At 44.4% G+C, this 23,708-nt stretch overlaps 1 protein-coding gene across 3 annotated transcripts in view; it reads left to right on the top strand.

The window, feature by feature from the left end:
* LOC128138055 (leucine-rich repeat and fibronectin type III domain-containing protein 1-like protein) overlaps positions 1-23,708 on the top strand; it is a 71,823-nt gene that overhangs the window by 14,346 nt on the left and 33,769 nt on the right. The window contains exon 1 of one of the 3 annotated variants that reach the window (XM_052779349.1): positions 22,624-22,881. The exons of 1 other annotated variant lie outside the window; for it this stretch is intronic. In XM_052779349.1, coding sequence (XP_052635309.1) covers positions 22,754-22,881 — 128 coding nt within the window. In that variant the 5' untranslated portion in view covers positions 22,624-22,753. Of the gene's footprint in view, positions 1-22,623; positions 22,882-23,708 lie in introns of those variants that run through there. One more of the 3 variants, XM_052779347.1, reaches the window with a different exon arrangement.

Below are 23,708 nucleotides of genomic sequence, written 5' to 3' on the forward strand. Positions count from 1 at the left end.
TGCCGCTGGGGGGTTGGTAGAGAATCCGGGACTGAAGTTGTGCCCGGGAAGAAGGGAGGGGTGGAGGGAAGGTGTTCTGAGATTTGGTTTTTATTTCTCATTACCCTACTCCGGTTGATTTGTAATAAATCAAGTTAATTTTCCCCAAACTGAGTCTGTTTTGCCCATGATGGTAATTGGTGAGTGATCTCTCCTGTCCTTATCTCAACCCACAAGCTCTTTGTTATATTTTCTCTCCCCTGTCCAGCTGAGAAGGAGGGGGAGTGATAGAATGGCTCTGGTGGGCACCTGGCGTCCAGCCAGGGTTAACCCATCACACCTTGCAAACTTGTTTGGGACCTGGGTGGCTTCTACACTTGCCCTGGTGCTAGAAGAACATGTCACCTACAGGCTGTCTAAGTGGATCTGCAAAGCTTCATACATTCATCTGGAGACCTTGGAGCATCCCTGCTTCACTGTCTGGCATGGTTCACGGGTATACCAGGGCAAGTGCATGGGCCAAACCAGTGGTGATGCTGGACTGGAAGTGTTTGAAGGCATATGGGAATGACCTCCATTGCTGCTACGAGGTTAAATGAAGGGGATGATGCTAAATTTGCAGGGAAGGCTCTTGTGGTTGCCTTCATACTGTTCCATGGAAGCAGAGTGTGGTCTTTAAATGACTTTGCCCATTTATTCTGCCGTCTATGAAAATGGCTATAGCAAATGAAATGCGGTAACGTTTTGTTTTCTCAGCAAAATTAGATATCGAAAGGTAAGCAGCTCTTGGACCATGCACTCAAAGACCCAATTAAATATACAGCTAACAGATTGTATGGCCTGACAGTGCACACCATGGGAGGAAACAATGGGCATCAGCAGATGTGGTCAGTTTACAGCTAGATACGCTAAATATTTTTGCACTCTGGAGGAAACCTGGTGATATTTCTTCTGCAGTGTTGGTTTGTTGCTTTTTTGCAGGGGGGTGGTGTGGGGGACAGTCTGGGTCTGGTCTTGCACACAAGGATGTGTAGACTTGGAGACCAAAAGGACATGTATGTTGGTGGCACATGGAGCATCCCACTGAGGTGTGCTATATAAATATGCAAATAGCTTGTGTGGGTGGTGTGGAGAAGGGCAGATGGAGATGTGGATAGTTAAAGTGGCTTTTCCTGTGGTTATACAGTATGTAGCTGGGAAAATGATTTATTTTATATGGATATATGTTGGCCTGATGAGAGCTGTGGGTCTTGTTGCTGCTTTGTGCTTATTGGATGGACAGTTTTGTCCATGTTTAGCAGGAAATTTCCTCTGTCCTTGGAGTCTGCAAGGACATCTCCAGAGGGAATATACTTGATAGCAGAGTATTCTCAGAAGGAATATACCCCTCCCCTGGAAAGCACAGGGTGTTAATCCTACATAGAAAGCCCTGCTATCCTCAGGTCTGTTGATGTTTTGCAGGAATGCTTTGAAAAGTATCCATGTTTGGTAGCGGAGGCACAGAGAAGGAACAGGAGAGGCTTATCTGGACCTGCAGGTTGTAAGCTGCTGATGCACCTTTCTCCCCCATCTTGCGGCTCTGAGAAATAAATCCAAACACTATTAACGTGATAATACTAAAGCCCAGAAGTATCAGGACCTGAGGAAGAGGCCAGAGCATTTATCAAAACACACTTAAATGTTTTCAGCCTCCAGCCTTTCACACCATGGTATTGGAGAGATGCCTGCAGGTAATTCTGCATCTACAGAATTTAGACAGCCATGAGTGATGGGTTAGAGTCTTAACTATGCAGAAATCGGATTTTTCTCTCTGGGATTGACTGTCTTTGGTTAAAGCTCATGTAGGAAGAGTTCATTCACAGCTCTTTGGAGTGAACCAGCCATCCGTGAGCGTCAGCGGTGGAGGTGTGGGCTTGGAGATGGCTTCTCTTTGCCTGGTCTGGTGGGCTCAAGGCTTGGGGAAGCCTCTGCATGGTTTGTTGCTTCCTTGGGTTTCCAGTAGCTGTGGGGAAAGCTGCTTCAGCTCTCTGGGTTTGCTAATATCTCCTGAAAGCAGGAAAAGTGGAAGATGCTGCATTGCTTGGCAAAGGCAGGGACTGGGATCCAGGAAGGGCTGTGTTGCGGATGGAGTGACGCACTTCACTCGTAAGAGAGAAGTAGCAATACCTTTATTGATATGAAACAGCAATTTAACAAAGTTTGACAGTAAATGCGACAGTGGTTTAACAAGATTCGATGGCAAGGTACGCTTGAGTATTTACTGCATAGAGGACAGGGTCAGACAAAGCTGTCGGGGAGACCCTCCCATTGAGTCGTGAGGTTCAGAAAGGATCCCTTTGTGTTCTAAACTCCTCCTCAGAGGGGAGTTTAGGTGTGTCTGGATCCCAACTTAGTCAACGGTTTATGTCTAAAGGACTATATGTGCACAATCAATCCTTATTATATCACTTGGTTTCAAAGTTTAGCATGCTATTAAACACTTACCAAGAATCTGTTGCAGCAAGGACTTTCTCAACCTTGAGGAGTGACCTTGAGAGGTGTCCCTACTCAAGGGGAGATCCCAGCGTGCAGCCCGCTGCTGTGCAGGAGAGCTCAACGGGCCCTGGGCTGTCCACTAGTTATGGAGTAAGATAATTGACTTATTTACATACCGACTACAGAAGTTGGTTTCTTCCAAATTTGGCCCAAGTTGGACGTTGACCAGCACTGTGGTTAGGTGGGCGCATTGCTCAATTTAGCCCTCGGCTATTGCGTTGTTATCTGTCTCCCCCAAATCCACGTGACCAGACGCATCCGTTATGATCACTACTGGTGGTTATCATTTAAGCAGGGTCATGGGAAATACAGGTCAGGTTGGGGAGGTGGGGTGAGCACACCGCCACAGGCTACTGATGCTTAGCAGAAAATCAGGATTAACAATTATACAAGGAGCGTATGGAAAGACTAAAGCAACAAGGCAATGCTAGGACCAAATAAATTTGATGGGGACCGTACTGTGTTGTTGTGCAGCCCTATGAATGCCACAGAGGAAGCTTTCCATGCACAAGTCTTAACCTGCTGGAAAAGCAGCGCAATTTTTCTTTCCTTTTTTTTTTTTTTTTTTTTTTTTTTTGCTTGGTACAAGGCTTACCAGCTACAGTCTGGGGAAGATTGTCACTTTGAGAATAAGGTCAGTTCAAGAGGATTCTGGATGTTGAAATGCAGCTAATTCAGTCGGATGCGGCAACCCTGGGGTATCAAGAAGCTTCTGCTCTAGTATGGTAAATCTCAGTGTCACAGTCTTCATTACTTTTTACTCACTGGAATATAATCCTCCCCTAAAACGCTCTGAGAGATAAGATTGTGCCTAGACTTCCAGGTCTGCTTTTACATTTACATTTTCTCTGTGACATATGCTCTATCAGGAGCCATTTGCCTTTGTGTGGGTGCTTTTGGAAAAAAGACTTTTTTGCATCTCAAAGCATATTTGAATTTAACAAGAGGATGGTAATGCCTTTCCTGATATATGCTGCATCTTTTAAAGTTGCTTTCTTGCGTATATAATAGTCGTTATTACTCTATCTCATTTTCTTTCTTTTCAGCTGTTTGCAAAGGTTTTTTTACAAAAGCTGATTCACCAGTGACTGCCATGTAATACAATAGTTGCTGCCTTTTTACATGGTGTTAAAATGAACCTTTAAAATTGTGTCTATAAAACACCAATTTATCAAATCCTCCTGAAGAGACTGTCAAAGCAGGGGTTTTTACATGTTTATTATATTATTATTAAAAGCTTGCAGAATATATGTTTATACTGGATGGTTCTAGCTTGCATCTGCATCCCTCAATGTCTGAGGGAATTTGAGGGATTAAAATTTTTTTCCTATTTTTTTTCCCTTTTAAATTTTTCACCCTTTTTGTTTCCTGCTTTCCAACATGTTTTCTAATGGCATTTGTGTGGCTATTGCTGCAAAAATTCAGCACTAGGATTCTTCTGTCAAGGTGTTCATTAACCTTTGAAGCAGTATGAATTCTAAGGTGGGGGGGGGGAAATAAATCACTAGCTGGGACCCAAAAAGACTGTTATTAGTTGCAGAGACTAATGAAGCTTGACACAAGCTGGATTTTGTTTGCAAGCACACTCCTTTCCCTTCCTAGAAAGGGAGAGAACAAAACATTGATGCCTTTCAGTGGTACAGCAAAATGTGCTTCCTGCAAGTATTTGAGATATGACTGGGATAAGTGTAGAGTAAAAGTATGTCTTGGACTCCCTGGAAAAGCAAAAGGAAATAGTTGGAGTTAATGGTAATTGTATACTTGCCTGATACCTGTCAGCTGTGTCAGCTCATCCAGCTAGGGATGGTGCAATGCTTAGCTCCCAGAAGAGGATGTTGCCAAAGGAGAGGGTGGCTCAGAGGATGACTCGCATCCCGATGATGCAAATCCTTGCCTCGGGGAAGGTTTTTAAAATAAAGGATGTAGAAGGACTGTCATGAGTTTCCCAAACAGTGTGGGGAAGGTGGAGCTGGAACTTGGGCTATGAGAGCATCTCAAGGCTGGTAGGGGACTTACCGACCTGGTGGTTTTCCATGAACCTGGCCAAGAGTTTGGTATGTTGTCCCCTTTGTGGTCTTCTGATGAGATGCACAGAGCAAGAGGGCAGCTTTCGCCTCTGTAAATGTCTGAGCCAGCTTTCCTGACTGCTTTCCTGCCGGCACAATGGCTCGGTGCCACACGTAGCTTTGGCAGAAGAACCATCCAACACCAAGATGCTCAGATGGCCGAGTCAGGGGGTGCGTGGTCTCTGTAGCATGCTGACGTCACCTCTCCTAGCCTTTCTTGCTTTCTGGCTGAATGACGACGTTAGCGAGCGTAGCTAGCTTTAGGCATGTGTGGCAGAACAAGAATTAACTGTAAGGTTCAAGCAACTGATTTATTTGAACTTCACTTACAGGCTTAACATGCCACTATTGCAGGTTTTACAGATACAATGGAGGAATGCACTATTGCAATTTTTAAGGCAAGAGTAGTACACTATTACACCCACAAGCGATTCACAACCACAAACACATTTACAAACTTAAAGCATAAACAATATTCACTTACCCCTCCAGGTAAGGGCTCTCAATCCCAGGGAAGCTACCTTGACCAGCGTCCCGATCAAGGGGGGAAGGGTTTCCTTCACAAGCCAACTGTATAGTTGGAGAAGTGACTCCCCCCATTTCCAACCTGAATCTTAGAGTTTTTATCCCCTGACTTGTGGAATGGTGTGTATGACTATGTCTGAGTGGATTATGATATAGGCCTAAATGGATTATGTATATCTGAGTGGAGTTTCCCCTTATCTTTCCTTTGTTGGTCTGTGATTGTTTGAATACACAAGGTTGTCATTTGAAACTGAAGCTGAAACCCTCCAGGTTTTGGGTTTTTTTTTACCTTGCTTCCTCAGGCAACTGAATAGTGGTTGGATTGAGACTCAGGGCATACTATTTGCTAAGGGATTTCAAGGCTCAGTTCAGGTTTTGGTTCTTTGAATGGCACAGCCACCGCCCTGTTTAGTTTAGGGTTTATCAGACAACCCAGGGCTAAGCTGTCTACACAGCTCTCTGTGAGTCGTCTCTGCAGAGAGACAGGGCCTCAAGGCAGTCCAAGGCTGGGTCGCTTTTGTAAACCCCCATGAGTCGCCTGTGTGCACTAGACATGGTGAAACTCGTTTGTGAACTATGAGCTGGACAATCCACACAATATGTCCTTTCTTACTCTTTATGGGATCTCTCTAGGTGTGCACGGTTGCTTATCAAAACACAATACAATTTTTCAGAGAGTTCTCTGGTGGTTTGAGAATGACTGAATTATGTCAATCTGCATGCAGGAATATGAATGGAAATGTTTGGGATTTTAATGGGATAGATGGGAATAAAGGTCTCAACTGGGTTAATGCGCCAGGAATTTGGAATATTGGTAGCTTTGACAAAGGTGGTGTATGCAAAGCAGAGGCAGGAAGGCAGAGCTGCTTCTCTTGATGCAAACTTATCCTGCTTTACAACATCAACTTTCACAGCTAGGCAAATCACAGCGATTCCCATAGAGGTTAGATGTTTTCCTTTGTCATTTTTTTTTTTTTCTCTGTAAGCCAACAGCTTTGTGGCATTAACTAATTGGCTTTAACTTTGAGGGAGTTAAAGCAAAATAAATCCCCAAGTGGATGATTTTGTTCAGAATTAAAATGCATTCATTCATTGTAGATGAGTGGAGTTGGCTAATCCTGATTTGCAGCTGGGATTAAAAGTGGTCACATGAGGACTAAGTGCAGTTTAAATAATCTACTAGGAATGTAATTCAGATTAAATAGCTTGTGTTCTTGTAAAGGCAGTGTGGTTTGGATTATGGCACCTCTGTGTGGTGTGCTCTTCCCTTTCCTTTTCCAGAATGAAAAGTAAGACATTCCTGTAAGTCACAAACTGAGCAGTCATTCCCCAGCAGCTTTTTGGGTTTTGTTTGGTTTGTTTTTTGGTTTTTGGTTTTGTTTTTTTTTTACTTTCCTTTTAGATTGTGCTTTGTGATGTGCATTTAATTCATTCCATGTTTCCCTACACTGTAAAAATATGAAATTTATAAAGAAAATATTCAATGTATTAGATAATCTAAAATCCAGCTTTGGTTGTGGTGGGGGGTGGGGTGTAAGTAAATAAACCAGAAAAAAAAGGTATTGTTCTGTGTGCTAGAAACTGTATTATTATTCAATAATGGGACATTACTCACCCACACAGATGGTGAAGTAAGATGAGAAAAGCAAGTGTTTTGGGACTGAATGGGGATAGAATTGCCAAAGAAAGATGCCTTCAGTGGGTTTGCTGGGAATTCAGGCTGAGAGGACCTTCCTAGAAAGAAGACCTTCCTAGAAGGACCGTTGTCCTTCTAGCTGGAATGATATCTCCTAGCAGGCTCCATAATGAATGTCATATGGAAGTATTCACTTCCATAGGTATGGGGTGTTTTCTTTCCTCTAGTGCAGTGACTTTTCCCGAGCCCCAGAACTCCTCCCCTCCATTTCACGTGGAGGGATGCTGTGATTGCTGATGCTGACACATATACAGAGAGCACAAACTTGCCTTGGTGCACATCTAGTATGCTTGGCAGCCTCCTGAATTGTCTTCTGATTCATTTTCTGCTTAGGATGTGCTGGTTTTAAACCAGCTTCAGAGATTTCTTGGGGGGGGGGTGGTGTCTGCAGAACAAGGATAAACCATGATGACCTACAGTGATGTGTTGAGAGACAGCCAGATGATGCACCAGTTTGTCATCATGTTTATTCAGAGGAAGCTTGCAAGCTTGCCAGATTTATGATGTTTAGCAAAACTGTGCGGTCTCTCCATTTTGAGACAGCCTGTTTAACCCCAGTGGGTGGCACTTGTCACAAGTATGTGGGCTTGGAAGAGACCTTGGTTTTACCTTGCCACCCCAGTGCAGGCTTCATCCGGTACCACAGGGTAGAGGGTGATGGTCAAGAATTTAAATTGCTCTCATTCATCATTGTTACAGGTTGTTTGGTAAACTATGTCCTTAAACAATAAAGAGAAAGGATTTCGCTTTACCTGATGCACTGTTTTCTCTGCCTGGGAGAACAGAAGAATTTTACTTCAAGAGTTTTGTTAATGCTTCTCAAGGTGATATAATAATTTATGTGAGAGTGGGAGAACTTGCTACAGGGCTCTTAATGAGCCCTCTCCACTGTAATTTCATAGGACTGCAGCCTGGATAGTGCTTTTCACGTGTTAAAGCAGCACTTGCCATCCCAAATTAGCACCCAGCTGTGAGCTGAGGGGTCATTTTGCACTACAGAAAAATAGCAGAACAGCACCCAGTGTTTTCTGGCAGGGGTTACCTGTGGTGTGGGCTCACCTGCTCGGTGTGGGTTCTGTGCCAAGCAGTCAGGTGTGGATTTGCTATGCTCGCTCAGCATATACTGCCCTATAGCATCATGCCTCTCTCTTCCCATTTCATGAGTATCCTTCAGCTGTAGCACCCTCCATACACTCCAGGACTGTTGCTTTGCCCTCTTCATGTGCTTATATCCTCGCCCTCTTCAGCTGCAGTAAGTATACGCCCCGAATTGCAAATTGTGACCTCCTTGCTTAGTACACGTTTTCTTTGCCTTGGTCAAAGATGTGGCTTGGTGTCCTGGTTTCAGCTGGGATAGAGTTAACTGTCTTCCTAGTAGCTGGTACAGTGCTATGTTTTGAGTTCATTATGTGAAGAATGTTGATAACACTGATGTTTTCAGTTGTTGCTCAGTAGTGTTTAGACTAAAGTCAAGGATTTTCCAGCTTCTGATGCCCAGCCAGCGAGAAAGCTGGAGGGGCACAAGAAGTTGGCACAGGACACAGCCAGGGCACCTGATCCAAACTGGCCAACGGGGTATTCCATACCATGGGACGTCCCATCTTGTATATAAACTGGGGGGAGTGGGGGCGGGGAATCGCCGCTCGGGGACTGGCTGGGTGTCGGTCAGCAGGTGGTGAGCAATTGCACTGCACATCATTTGTACATTCCAATCCTTTCATTATTACTGTTGTCATTTTATTAGTGTTATCATTGTCATTATTAGTCTCTTCTTTTCTGTTCTATTAAACCGTTCTTATCTCAACCCACGGGTTTTGCTTCTTTTCCCGATTTTCTCCCCCATCCCACTGGGTGGGGGGGCAGTGAGTGAGCGGCTGCGTGGTGTTTAGTTGCTGGCTGGGGTTAAACCACGACAGTCCTTTTTGGCGCCCAACGTGGGGCCTGAAGGGTTGAGATAACGACAAACCTGACCAGAGCTTGTTAAAACAAATTTGTTATAAGCATTCGTTATATCGGTCTAATAGTCGCTGGTCATTATGTTGATTTATGTGTTCTTAAAGTTGTTGCTCTGGTTTTTAAAGTTCTGTTATGTATCACCTCGCTTGCTGTATGTAGGCCCTCTTCTGCTGCTTATCATCCGTGGGAGGTGGATTAAGGTTTTCGCTTTGATGTATTGTATAACACTGGTTTATGGTATGATAAAGTCGTCGGCTGTGGGATTAATCCGGTACTTGCACTCAGCATTGTCACCTTTATACTGCGGGAGCCATGTGTGGGAAACTATTAATAATTATACCATTTACCTTTCCTCCTTGGAAAACCAGTCTATGGGTGGGGTACCTTTCTTCCCCTCTCCTTTCTCCTTCAGCCCAGTTACAATGGTGTTTGAGAATTTTGAAAAATTTGAATACTCTTGGGATGTTGGGACCAGCACGGTCCTAGCCCTACTGCTAGGAATTGGCATGCTTCTGAATGTGGTTCAGCTCTCATTTAAGGTTAAACAACTATTTAAGAAGATCACCCAGAGATCTGCCCCAAGGCTGGATAATTATGAGTGGCAGGGTGTGTGGGGTAGTATGGGCAAGTACCTAGAAAAGTGGGCACCTCCAATGTTTTGGAAATTCACCCCTGAACAAGTGCAGAATCCAGAAGAACTAGTAAAATATTTGGAAAAGGTATGCTGTCACGCCGGCAGCTCCAGAGAGATACAAATTACTGCAACATGCTGGGGCCTGGCCCATGCCTATCGAGCCCTGTTCGACACCACTCAGCACCCTCAAGGGGAAGAGAAGGTCTCTGGACCTAACAACAAAATGATGAGCACTGCGGTCACTCAAACCTCGGCAACGGGCACTGCGGCCCCTCCAGCCTCGGCAACGAGCACAGCAGCTACCCAAACCTTGGCAACAGACACTGCGGTTATCCAAGACCCGGCGAGCGGTACTGCAAGTGAACCAGTGGACCAACCTGCACCAGTATCAGTTGCCCCCGTACAGAAAAAGAAATATACAAAAAAAATCAGTTCGCTTAGCGAAGGATGAAGGCGAACCAGGGTCATCACGGGAACAGGAGGAAGAGGCAGAACCAGAGGTAATAACCCGGTCCCTATCCTTGAGTGAGCTGCGGGATATGTGAAAAGATTTTGGCCGCCGTATAGGTGAGCATATTATCACCTAGCTCCTCCGATGCTGGGACAATGGGGCTAATAGCTTGGAATTAGAAGGTAGGGAAGCCAAGCAGCTGGGATCGCTTGCCAGGGAAGGTGGCGTTGACAAGGCAATTGGAAGAGGGACACAAGCCATCAGCCTCTGGAGGCGACTCCTGTCAAGTGTGAAGGAAAGGTACCCCTTTAAGGAAGATGTTATATGTCAATCAAGCAAGTGGACAACCACGGAAAGAGGTATCCAATATCTGAGGGAATTAGCCATGCTAGAGACAATTCTTTATGACCCGGACAACCCACAATTACCCAAAGATCCAGACGAAGTCCAATGCACACGACCCATGTGGCGGAAGTTTGTACGGAGCGCACCATCGTCCTATGCCAACTCAATGGCGATAATGACCTGGAAAGACGAAGAGGCACCGACAGTGGATGAAGTGGCTCGCCAACTCTGTCAATACGAAGAAAATCTCTCCTCCTCCCTACAAGCCTGCATTTCGGCTGTGGAGAAGCTGTCCGAGGATTTCCAGCAATTCAAAGGGGATATGTCCTACTCCCCACCTGTAAGGACCAATGTCTCAGCTATTAGGAGTGAGCGCTCCTCTGCCCAAGAGAGAGAATATAGAAGGTACACACCGCGAGGTGTCCTGTGGTTTTACCTATGTGATCATGGAGAGGACATGAGGAAATGGGATGGAAAACCCACCTCGGTCCTAAATGCACGGGTACGTGAGCTGCGAGGAAAAACTGTAGCAGGGAACCATCTGGAGACATGAGCCGAGTAACAACCGGACACCGATACGGTTAAAGTTGTTCTCCCTTTATTGCCCAAATAGCGTGTTTATATACCTTGTCAAGCTAAACATTAGCTGTCCACGCGTCAAAAGCTAAAATATAATTGGTTATACTATCTCTGTCCACGTGCATAAACATAGGACACAATTGGTTATACTAACTCTGTCCACGCGCCTAAACATAGGGCACAATTGGTTATACTAACTCTGTCCACGCGCCTAAACATAGGGCACAATTGGTTATACTAACTAAAACATGCGAAACTTGTCTCAGCCTAATTGGTCAAGATAAACTGCCGAATTGAGGTTCTTCGTGCCAAGTTCCCTTTATCTTGGAATGTGCACCTGTGTTCTTCTAATTGGCATCTTTCTTTTTTTGTCGTCTTGTTTATTCTGTTCAAGGCCTTCTAAAGGCGTCTGGAATACTTTTGCGACCGTTAGCTAAATATGTGTCCGCAACAAAAACCACCACAAAAGGGGATTCTACCAGGAAAAATGCCACTCCAGTTTCCAAACAGAGTAGAAGGGCTGATCTTATTTCTGACCCTCTTGAAGGGACTTCTGAGCCAATTTTACGAGAAGTGAATACTGGATACTCTGACCAGAATTAGAGGGGCCCTGCCTCCAGCCAGGTGGAGGAAAGGGATAACCGGGTCTATTGGACTGTGTGGATTCGATGGCCTGGCACGTTAGACCCACAGGAGCGCAAGGCTCTAGTAGACACCGGCGCACAGTGTACTCTAATGCCATCAAGTTATAAAGGGGCAGAACCCATCTGTATTTCTGGTGTGACAGGGGGATCCCAAGAGTTAACTGTATTGGAAGCTGAAGTAAGCCTAACTGGGAATGAATGGCAGAAACACCCCCTTGTGACTGGTCCAGAGGCTCTGTGTATCCTTGGCATAGACTATCTCAGGAGAGGGTATTTTAAGGACCCAAAGGGGTATCGATGGGCTTTTGGTATAGCTGCCTTGGAGACGGAGGGCACGGAACAGCTGTCTACCCTGTGTGGTCTCTCTCAAGACCCTTCGATTGTGGGGTTGCTGAGGGTTGAAGAACAACAAGTACCAATTGCTACTACGACGGTGCACCGGCGCCAATATCGCACCAACCGAGACTCTCTGATTCCCATCCACAAGTTGATTCGCCAACTGGAGAGCCAAGGAGTGATCAGCAAAACTCGCTCACCCTTTAATAGTCCCATATGGCCCGTGCAGAAATCTAGTGGGGAGTGGAGACTAACAGTTGACTATCGTGGGCTGAATGAAGTTACGCCACCGCTGAGTGCTGCCGTTCCAGATATGCTAGAACTTCAATACGAACTAGAGTCAAAGGCAGCCAAGTGGTATGCCACAATTGACATTGCTAATGCGTTTTTCTCAATCCCTCTGGCAGCAGTGTGTCGTCCACAATTTGCCTTCACTTGGAGGGGTGTCCAGTACACTTGGAATCGATTGCCCCAGGGGTGGAAACACAGCCCCACCATTTGCCATGGACTAATCCAGACTGCACTGGAAAAAGGTGAAGCTCCGGAACACCTGCAATACATTGATGACATCATCGTATGGGGCAACACGGCAGAAGAAGTCTTTGAGAAAGGGAAGAAAATAATGCAAATCCTTCTGAAAGCTGGTTTTGCCATAAAAGAAAGTAAGGTCAAGGGACCTGCACGGGAGATCCAGTTTTTAGGAATAAAATGGCAAGATGGGCGTCGTCAGATCCCAATGGACGTGATTAACAAAATAGCAGCTATGTCTCCACCAACTAATAAAAAGGAAACACAGGCCTTCTTAGGTGTCGTGGGGTTTTGGAGAATGCATATTCCAAATTACAGTCTGATTGTAAGCCCTCTCTACCAAGTTACCCGGAAGAAGAATGATTTTAAACGGGGCCCTGAGCAACAACAAGCCTTTGAACAAATTAAACGGGAGATTGTTCACGCAGTAGCCCTTGGACCAGTCCGGGCAGGACAAGATGTTAAAAATGTGCTCTATACTGCAGCTGGGGAGAATGGCCCTACCTGGAGCCTCTGGCAGAAAGCACCTGGGGAGACCCAAGGCCGACCCCTGGGGTTTTGGAGTCGGGGATATCGAGGATCCGAGGCTCGCTATACTCCAACTGAAAAAGAGATATTGGCAGCATATGAAGGAGTTCAAGCTGCCTCAGAAGTGGTTGGTACTGAAGCACAGCTCCTCTTAGCACCCCGACTGCCAGTGCTGGGCTGGATGTTCAAAGGGAGGGTCTCCTCTACACATCACGCGACTGATGCCACGTGGAGTAAGTGCGCCGCACTGATCACACAACGAGCTCGCATAGGAAACCCCAGTCGCCCAGGAATTTTGGAAGTGATCACGGACAGGCCAGAAGGCAAAGATTTTGGAATGTCGCCAGAGGAGGAGGTGGCACGTGCTGAAGAGGCCCCGCTGTATAATAAACTGCCAGAAAATGAGAGGCAATATGCCCTGTTCACTGACGGATCCTGTCGCATCGTGGGAAAGCATCGGAGGTGGAAAGCTGTCGTATGGAGTCCTACATGACAAGTCGCAGAAACTGCTGAAGGAGAAGGTGAATCGAGTCAGTTCGCAGAGGTGAAAGCCATCCAGCTAGCGTTAGACATTGCTGAAAGAGAAAAGTGGCCAGTGCTCTATCTCTATACTGATTCATGGATGGTGGCAAATGCCCTGTGGGGGTGGTTACAGCAATGGAAGCAGAGCAACTGGCAGCGCAGAGGTAAACCCATCTGGGCGGCCGCACTGTGGCAAGATATTGCGTCCCGGCTAGAGAATCTGGTTGTAAAAGTACGTCATGTAGATGCTCACATACCCAAGAGTCAGGCCACTGAAGAACATCAAAACAACCAACAGGTGGATCAGGCTGCCAAGATTGAAGTGGCTCAGGTGGACCTGGACTGGCAACATAAGGGTGAGCTATTTATGGCTCAGTGGGCCCATGATACCTCGGGCCATCAGGGAAGAGATGCAACATATAGATGGGCTCGTGATCGAGGGGTGGACTTGACCATGGACACTATCGCGCAGGTTATCCATGAATGTGAAACATGTGCTGCAATTAAGCAAGCCAAGCGGTTAAAGCCCCTGTGGTATGGAGGGCGATGGCTGAAATATAAATATGGGGAAGCCTGGCAGATTGACTATATCACACTCCCGCAAACTCGCCAAGGCAAGCGCTATGTGCTTACAATGATGGAAGCAACCACCGGATGGCTGGAAACATATTCTGTACCCCATGCCACCGCCTGAACACTATCCTGGGCCTAGAAAAGCAAGTCTTGTGGCGACATGGCACCCCAGAACGAATTGAGTCAGACAACGGGACTCATTTCCGAAACAACCTCATAGACACCTGGGCCAAAGAGCATGGCATTGAGTGGGTGTATCACATCCCCTATCATGCACCAGCCTCTGGGAAAATTGAGCGATACAATGGACTGTTAAAGACTACACTGAGAGCAATGGGGGGTGGAACTTCCAAACATTGGGATACACATTTAGCAAAAGCCACCTGGTTAGTCAACACCAGAGGATCTGCCAATCGGGGTGGCCCTGCCCAGTCAGAACTTTTATGTAATGTAGAAGGGGATAAAGTCCCTGTAGTGCACATAAAAATTATGTTAGGGAAGACAGTCTGGGTTACTCCTGCCTCAGGCAAAGGTAAACCCATTCGTGGGATTGCTTTTGCTCAAGGGCCTGGGTGCACTTGGTGGGTGATGCGAAAAGATGGGGAAGTCCGATGTGTGCCTCAAGGGGATTTAATTTTAGGTGAGAATAGCCAGAATTAAACTGTATGATATTAGTTGCTCTATAACCCTGCTACTGTATGTTATCCTTACTATAATTGTTATATGCTATATCCATAGTACTATAGTAAGAATCACTTAGATCAAGCAAGAAAAGAACTGCGATAAAACTGAGCAAAGCGCAGTAGTGATGGAACCAGAACTGCCTCCAGCATGCAACAATCCAACGGTGCACACCATCCTCCTGCTGCGCCCAATGTCACCTGCTCGTCACACTGCACTGAAGCCCAATTCTGCTCTGCCGACTGAGAGGACTTTGCACCATCCCTCCTGCCCAGAAAGACTGGTATGACAGATGGAGCCCAGAGTCGGAAACTAAATGAACTCAATGAACATTTTATGAACATGACCCATGAACTAAAGGAATGATATCTCTGTGTGTATATACATATGTGTGTATATATATATCATTGTTCATATGTCTTAAAGGGATAGAAAGGTGATGATGATTGATCAGGATGTAACTAAAGGTATGGGAACTGTGCATGACGTCAATGGTATAGAATAAGGGGTGGATACTGTCCTGGTTTCAGCTGGGATAGAGTTAACTGTCTTCCTAGTAGCTGGTACAGTGCTATGTTTTGAGTTCAGTATGCGAAGAATGTTGATAACACTGATGTTCTCAGCTGTTGCTCAGTAGTGTTTAAAGTCAAGGATTTTTCAGCTTCTGATGCCCAGCCAGCGAGAAAGCTGGAGGGGCACAAGAAGTTGGCACAGGACACAGCCAGGGCACCTGACCCAAACTGGCCAACGGGGTATTCCATACCATGGGACGTCCCATCCAGTATAGGAACGGGGAGGTGGGGGGGCAGGGAATCGCCGCTCGGGGACTGGCTGGGTGTCGGTCGGCGGGTGGTGAGCAATTGCACTGCGCATCATTTGTACATTCCAATCCTTTCATTATTGCTGTTGTCATTTTATTAGTGTTATCATTATCATTATTAGTTTCTTCTTTTCTGTTCCATTAAACCGTTCTTATCTCAACCCACGGGTTTTGCTTCTTTTCCCGATTTTCTCCCCCATCCCACTGGGTGGGGGGGAAGTGAGTGAGCGGCTGCGTGGTGTTTAGTTGCTGGCTGGGGTTAAACCATGACACTTGGCTACTTCTCTAAGCAGAATGATGAGATAGTGTCTATCTGTCCCACTTTGGCCTTTGAACTACCTTCTGCTTCCAGGATCATTAATCCATTATAGTATTTAGATAGTTCATCTCGCCCTTGGCAGTATGATATTTAATGTGACGCTCTCAGAACTGAGGATGTGTAAGCATTGCTCAACAGAGGGACGATGATTTCTTTGTCGCTGCAAGAAAAACATGGCTTGCGTGACATTGCAGCGGGTTTGTGATCCAGCTTTGGTTGCATGCTCAGAGTAAAGCCCCACCCAAACAGAGCAAAGCTGCACTGGTATCTCTTTCCCAGACAATGTCTGGCTTTTGCATTTTGGAGGCTTGATAGCAATCCGGGTTGCACATGTAGCAGGCTCTCTGCTTCCAAGCAAACCATCTGAACTTACAGTAGTCCCCGTGTAGGAGAGGAGTTTTGTGCAAGCTGCATCTTGAATGACTTCACGTTGGAGATTTTAGCTAGGTCAGCCTTAAACGAGGGTCCACCAGAGATCTTGAGAGTGGATGACTTCTTGTCTTGTTTCTGCTAAGCCTGCAGTTAGTTAGATGGTGGTTGCAGTTGCTTTTGCATTTCAGATGAATGCTCCTCCCCAGGATTTTTAAACATCTGTAGCTTGCAGAGTTGAGCTTAGTTTGTTAGGCCTGAGCTGTCATCTCCTCTGACTCTTAACCACAGGGAGTTGTTTTTATTATTATTGTGCCATGTGCATTTTTTTTGTGAAAGATACTGTTAGAAGATAAATGATGTTTGGGAGATACTCAATACAATTAGAACTACAGCAATAACCTAGATTTACTGGAGCAGTGCAGCCATTTATTAAGTCTAAGTGTGCAGATCCTTAAATTCATGTTGGGATTTTGTTTGTCTATTGTTCTGTTTGTACTCAGCATAATATCAGGAATGGGTTCTCTGCCAGAAACAATTCAGAAGATAAACTGTTCTATCCATGAAAACATCAAAGGTTTTTTCCCTTAAGACAGAGTGCTTGGTGAAATAGCCCCTGTTTTTCCAATAGCTGAATTTGAGAGTGTAAAGATGTGATGAAAAGGTCTGATCTTGCTTGATCTTGGAATTGTAGCTACTTTATTTTTCCTCATTGAGACATGAGCCTTCAGACTAATTTAGTACAAGTTACTCCCTTAACAAGCTACACTACTGTTACTTATTTTGATAACACTGTGAGGTTGTGCTTGCGTATGCACAAAAGGCACAGAAGAGACAGGCATCAAAGATAAAACAAGGCTATTGCAGCACAGAAGATTAACCCAGGCATTTTTCCAGCTGAGCGAGGAAGGGGAATAAATACCCGTGCCACATGCAGGACTCAAGCACCTAAGCAGTTGTACAGTCAGATCTCTAATTAATCTCAGTGCAAATTTCTACAGGTTGCATCCAGAAAATATTACCTTGGGGTGTGAGGGCAACGGGGACAGTAAGAGATCCTTAACAAACCTGCTAGCTGTGAAAAACTTAGGTTCCTAATATTAAAAGTTTGGATTCTTATTTCTTTAGCTGTGCCCTAATTTTATCCTTGCTTCTCAGGACCATCTACTTTGACAGGCAGACATTTTCCTCTACGTTTTAAAACTTGGGGAATTATTGCTTTACCAAAGTAGAAGACAAGCAAAGAACATGAAATCAGTTGGCTTTGAGAAATGTTTTAGCAGGGCTTCAACAGATAAAGGCTGTAGGTCTGAAGATCGTGCACCAAAGGAGCATTAAGTCTTGAGTATGCACAACATTTAGGGGAAGCTTTGTTAGGTGCTAACCATTAATGTTATTTCAGACTTTCTCCATGATTTCCAACTTCTCTTTGTGTGCTTGGGTTGCTGTCTCTCCAAGAGAAGAGTTTTGGAAGGAAATTGTTATTTTGGTTTGAAAGCCCCCTAATTTTGTTGGTTTACTTTGACTGTCTTAAATCTTTTATGGTGCTCACAAAGGATGATGCATTAGTGCAAAGTATTTCTGGATTTGAGTATGACTTTTGGAAAGGAAATCACCTTTAGTGCTGCTTAATTCCTCTGTAATCTCATCTCACTGTGGACCTCAAACCCAGTATATTTTGCTCAAGCTCTTACGAGCTCTTAATCTGAAACATTTCACTTTTCTTGCTGGCAGTCAAAGGATTTGTTTTGTGTGAGTTTTCTTGCTTCATTTTAATCCTTCTAACAGAATTAGAGTCCAGGTCTTTTGGATCTACAGAGCCATTACAAGCCTAGTGACAGTACTTATAACCTATGCATCCTGTGAATCCCGCCTAAACAGATATGAGTGGTGGACAGCATAGACCAAATATTAGCAGCAGACACCAGAATGCAATTTATCTTTGGAGAATTAGCGCAGAGAACATGCAGATGATTTGCCTGTGGGCTGGGTGTTATGGATGCATGCACAACCAAATCCAACAGGTGTTAAAACTCAGATTTATTCTTCAGTAAAAAGTTAGTTAGAACTCTGGTAACATTTTATAAAACCACAGGCTCAATGATGTAAAAAGAATTAATACTACACAGCCGACTTAAGAATCCTTAAGATTTTAAAATGATGGCTCCAAAACATGCATATCACTCACCTAAAAGCTGAGGGCTCTCTCCGTCAAGGAATTACCTTGGGCGGTGCCCTGACTGCAGACCCACTGCTCCGAGGAGGACTGATTCCAACGTGTCCTCCGGCGGGACCCCGTTTATACCCCTGTCGAATCTGACCTGTGGTCATTTAGTCCCTATTGGCCAAGAAGGTCACCTCAGTGTACCTGGCGCATCTCGATTGGCCAGTTCAAATTTCAACCTGTGGCCTCCAGGGTTGGGGTTTTTCCCCCCTTCTCCCTGCCTGGAGAAGTTTCGTTTCCTGCTGGTGGGGGGTGGGGTGGGGGGGGTGTACTGCCACACTGGGAGCCCTAAGGATAAACTCCATTCTGTTGATCAGAGGATAACTCTTTCCCCCTGAATGTGATCTTGGAGATAACCATCATTTTCTAGAAGGTGACTTGCATTTTTTGCATCTGCTTAGCTTGTTCACAAGCAGGTTGGGAAATGCCGCACACTGCATTATTTCCTGCTTAGTGAGCTGCATTGTTCAAACTGTGAAGCCAAGGTGATTTATTATGGGCTCTGTAGGTTTGAAAATGATCAACAAATATAACATTTGAACTACTGCTGGTAGTAAGGTGAAGTTTCAGTGAGCTCAGCCAGGGTGCAATACACTCCTCACATTAGTCTTGTTGCCCAATGTAGATGTGGAGGAGTTGGTCTGCTTAAGGTGTCCTCTTCCATATTGTCCTGGTCTTGTTTATTCTTCTGAATCTTGGGCTTTAAATTTTACTGCCGCTCAGTTGTTCCCGACTTACTGTTCCCAACTCAGTCCACCCACTGCAGTTATTGGCTTCCTTATCAAGGCAATTAAACTGTCTATCAGATTTCAAAAAAGGCCTTAGCTGAAATTTCACCCTGTTCAGTCAGGAGTTTTGAGAACGACAGGTTTGAATTTTTTTTTTTTTAAGAGGTTTCAAAATTCCCCAGCATTTCTTCACTTTCCTGTGCCAGTGGTTTTTATTGCCACCCAGCTGTTGACTCATGATAACCCCTTCTGTGTCTGCTTAATGGTGAAATGTCAAAGTTATATTGCAATTAAAAAATATATACCAGCTGTTCAGTGTCGAGGAGCTGCAATATGGCCAAAAGTAAGTTCAAAATTGTGACTCTTAATGCGTCTATGGTAATGATCCCCTGCAGTGGCATCTTAACACTAATTAACCTTGCATTGAACTCTCATTACTGGTAGAACTCTAAACCAAAGCAAGAGATGAAGGGCACAAAATCCCCAATGCTAAACCTTTGCAGGAGGCTGTCGACAGTTTTTTGGGGATGGAAATTTCCTCTTTTCATCTCAGGACTGTTGTGGACACATATTTAGCTAACAGTCGCAAGAGCATTCCAGACACCTTTAGAAGGCCTTGAACAGGGTAAACAAGAAGACAAAAAAAGAAAGTTACCAATTAGAAGAACACAGGTGCGCATTCCACGATAAAGGGAACTTGGCACAAAGAACCTCAATTCGGCAGTTTATCTTGACCAATTAGACTGAGACAAGTTTCGCATGTTTTAGTTGATATAACCAATTATGTCCTATGTTTATGCGCGTGTACAAAGTTAGTATAACCAATTATGCCTTATGTTTATGCGCGTGGACACTGTATGCTTGCATGCAGCAACCAATCAGAGCTTTTGAGGAACTTAGAGAATTGTATAAGAATGATCTGCTATGCTCAATAAACCGGCGACTTTGATCATCATATTGGTGTGCTGTTGTCCATCCCCGCATGGAATTTCTCTACACAGGACTGTTTTGGTTGTCTGGACACCTCCTCCCCAAGAAAACAGAAAGGATCAAGTCATGTATTTTGCCAAACCCTGAAAGACCTGCAGGACCTGACTCTGCAACCCTTAGGGGTTGGGATGATATTTGCCCGTTGCTTCCTGCTTTTGAACAACCTCATCCTACAGCTTTTTGTTTATGAATAGATTGTAGGTGTCTAGAACCAAGATTTCCACCACCTCTGTCCCATAATGATGAAGTATTGGAGATTATCTTAATGTTTTTGGCACATTTGTGTTCTCCTGGAGAACTCTTTATTTCTCTTGGTAGCATAAAACTAAAAAAATCACTTAATAAATTGCCAGAGTTATATGCAGAATGAGATGAGGCAGTAGGAGAACAACTTCCAGGGTCTGTAAATAAAAGTGTATCTGTCTTGCTGTGTTGTAATACGGTAAATGGCTCTGTCTGCTGGTGGCAAGGTGAAGGTTTTGTTGCCTGCCACAAGCACTAAAATCTCATTGCTCGGGATCTCTCTTAGTATTGATTTTAAAAGCAGCACTCAGCAAGCATCAAATTATTAATCCAACCAGTAACTTCACAGTTTATAACTCTTAAGGCATTTTTTATGTTGCCCTACCAAGACACGTGATGTGAAAATAAATAAAGCGGAGGGGTGAGCTCTGGTTTTTTGAATAGCTTCAAGGGGAGCGGGAAGGAAGAAGAACTGGAAAGGTGGGAAAGAAATAAGGAAACTATTGCATGCTGTGAATAGTCTCCAAAATCTGAGCCACTGTTCACACCATCAGGTCCAGGTGTGACTACAGCTGCTCACCTGTGCTGAGTGCTTATCACTCAAGGGGAAGGAGAAGGGACAGGCTCGTTTGCACAGAATTGCAGCTAAATGAGGAAATTCCCATCTTGAGGGCCACTGCTTCATTAGAAACCAACTTTGCAGAAATCTCAAGTATGATTTAATTTCTGTTAAATAGGTACAGCATTTTAACTGGGCCAGTACTCCTGGATTTTGGGGATTTTTGGTCCAGTTTTGCTGTCAAACAGAATGTGCTGCTGCTGCACGATACCTGGCAGGATGCTGAATTTTGGGCCAGAGAGACTCTCACGTGTGCAAGTTGATGGATTCTTGACGGAAACGTCCATGTACTGCTTAGTTTGAAATATAGTCAATCTAATGTGTTTTTGTACAGGCAGGATAAATAATATAATTCCTGCTAATGGGAATGGGACCTATTAATAGCCTGACACTTGGAGCTGGTTTATGAGCACTGGGGTGCACGGTGTAGTAGATCTATATTAATTTTATTTCCTTAGCGCTGTCCTTGGGCACTCGGGGTACGTTACCTTGTTTTATGCAGTAGATCACAGAATCATAGAATAGTTTGGGTTGGAAGGGACCTTTTAAAGGTCATCTAGTCCAAGCCCCCTGCAATGAGCAGGGACATCTTCAACTAGGTCAGGTTGCCCAGAGCCCAGTCCAACCTGACCTTGAATGTTTCCAGGGATGGGGCATCTAGAACCTCTCTGGGCAACCTGTGCCAGTCTTTTACCACCCTCATTGCAAAAAAAACTTCTTCCTTATATCTAGTCTAGATGTTTGAGCCTGTGTTACTCTGTCTACAACTTTTACTTTCTGGAGAAAAACAGTTTCTTAACAATTTTTGGCAGGTTTAGAAGAGGAACTTTAGAAGAGAAGATTATGTTGAGATTGGCTGCCCTTTCTAGGTTGCTGTACCATTTGGTATTCAATCCTTGCAGCTGCTGCCTCTGCTGCGATATTGTCACTCCTAATGCTTCTGATAAAGTGCAATTCTGGAAGAGAACATAACTTCTTAATTTCAGGATGGATGGCCACTTCGTGATGTCCACGATGCTACGTTGTGAATCTGACTGGAGAATCCATTACCTTGAGGACTCCGTACTGAAATGAACCGTTAATGAAAGCGCAGGAGACTCCCAAAAAGCAGCACAGAGTGGTACAGGTTTGACACTCAACTCGAAGGTCAGTTTGAAGGAAGAACAGCTTAATCCCCCCCTGCTTTTCCATCAGGATAGGGGCCCTTTTATATTTCATTAAGGCCTTAGAGCTATGTTCTTGTATTTGGTCATCCACACAAATTAAAATCACAGTAAAATCCCCCTAAAAAAAAAAAAAAAAAAAAGTGGTTGAGCTTCCATTGTTTTTGAACTACCATTTCTTCAGTTTCCAGAGATGGGTGTTTCAGAATTAAGTTCATATGAAAGCAAACAATCTTCCTTTAGAGCAAGAAAGCAATTTTTGGAGAACAGGGCATCGACCCAAATAGCAACTGGAACGCATGAAGTGCTGCAATTAGAAAAGGCAATAGCCACTACAGCCAGTATGAATAGTCCCCTAGACTAATACTGTGTTAAGGTTATCTACACCTATTTTGTTTGCCATCGTGTAATTAGATTTGGTATTTTGTGTTTTAATATTTGTTTTCTGTGTTCACAGCGTTGCTTAGTTTGGCACTGTAGGTTTTGGGGAAGTTATCAGTAGGTTTTATGATTCAGAAAATAACTCTAAAACCCCTTCTGTGTTCTCTGCCAAATTTGTTGGGCAAATCTTGTCCAGTGTATGCAGGTCTCTGTGGGAAATGCCACTTAGCAGTGAGCAAATGGGCACAGTTGCAAGGGCACGTTGTCAGCAGCAACATAAAGCTGCGTTATATATAGTCCTGTGTGCCTCCTCTTGGATATGGATATTGTAATTCTTCAAGGAAAATGCTCCAGGATGCTGAGGGTGAATAGAAAAAAGGCTGAGGTCGACTACTGCAACCTGCAGCTGAGCTACCAGGAAAAGTTTATGCATCCAGTGACTGAAAGGTAGGGTTGATATTGGGACTCTTTCCCATCTTCTGTTTTTACTTGCATTTCTGGGGGCTTTTTATGCAAATGGTTTACACGCTTCTCCTGCACACTCGTCAATACCTGGGAGGGTGTATGTGTTAGATACTGCAAAGGAATTGAATCATGAATAATTCAGTTTATTATTAATAGCTTACTCCAGTTTGGGATAATTAATTCACCAGAATGGACTTAATTGTATAGATTGTTTCAATAAACCACCAGAAAAATGGCTATGTCAGTCCTGTCTGAAGCATCCTGTTAAAAATCTGCAATCCTACAGAATTTGGAGCATCCTACAGAGCATTAATGAAAGAGGAAAAGTTTATGTATGCTTAGTGATTCTGGTCAGATATGGTACCTGCAGGTAACATATTCCATCGGAGAGTAAAATATATCTACAAGTTTCACACTGGCAGTTGTTGCAGAAGTACTGTGTAGTTCTTTGGACTTCCATTTCAAAGCAAGATGGATCAAGGAGAAATGAATTAAATGAGAGAAAAAGATAGCAAAGGGTTCATTAGGCTTATTCCCAAATGAGCGCCCTGCAATTCACTGCACTCGGCTTTTTTAACTTGCTGTTGCTGCTACTTTTCTGACCCCTTGGGAGTGCGCGTTGCTTCAATTCCTGGTTCTTTCTCCAGTTTAATCTCGGCAATTGTGCATTTGTTTGTCGCTTGTAATGCATTTCGTATTTCTGCTCTGCAGAGAGGGTTAGGAGCGGTTTTAGGGAAGGAATGTAGCCTCCAAGACCACAGAGCATTTAAGATTAATTCATCAGTTGCTTTTTCATAAGTCAAAACTCT

Source organism: Harpia harpyja (assembly GCF_026419915.1).
Source record: "Harpia harpyja isolate bHarHar1 chromosome W unlocalized genomic scaffold, bHarHar1 primary haplotype SUPER_W_unloc_1, whole genome shotgun sequence".
NCBI classification, from domain to species: domain Eukaryota; kingdom Metazoa; phylum Chordata; class Aves; order Accipitriformes; family Accipitridae; genus Harpia; species Harpia harpyja.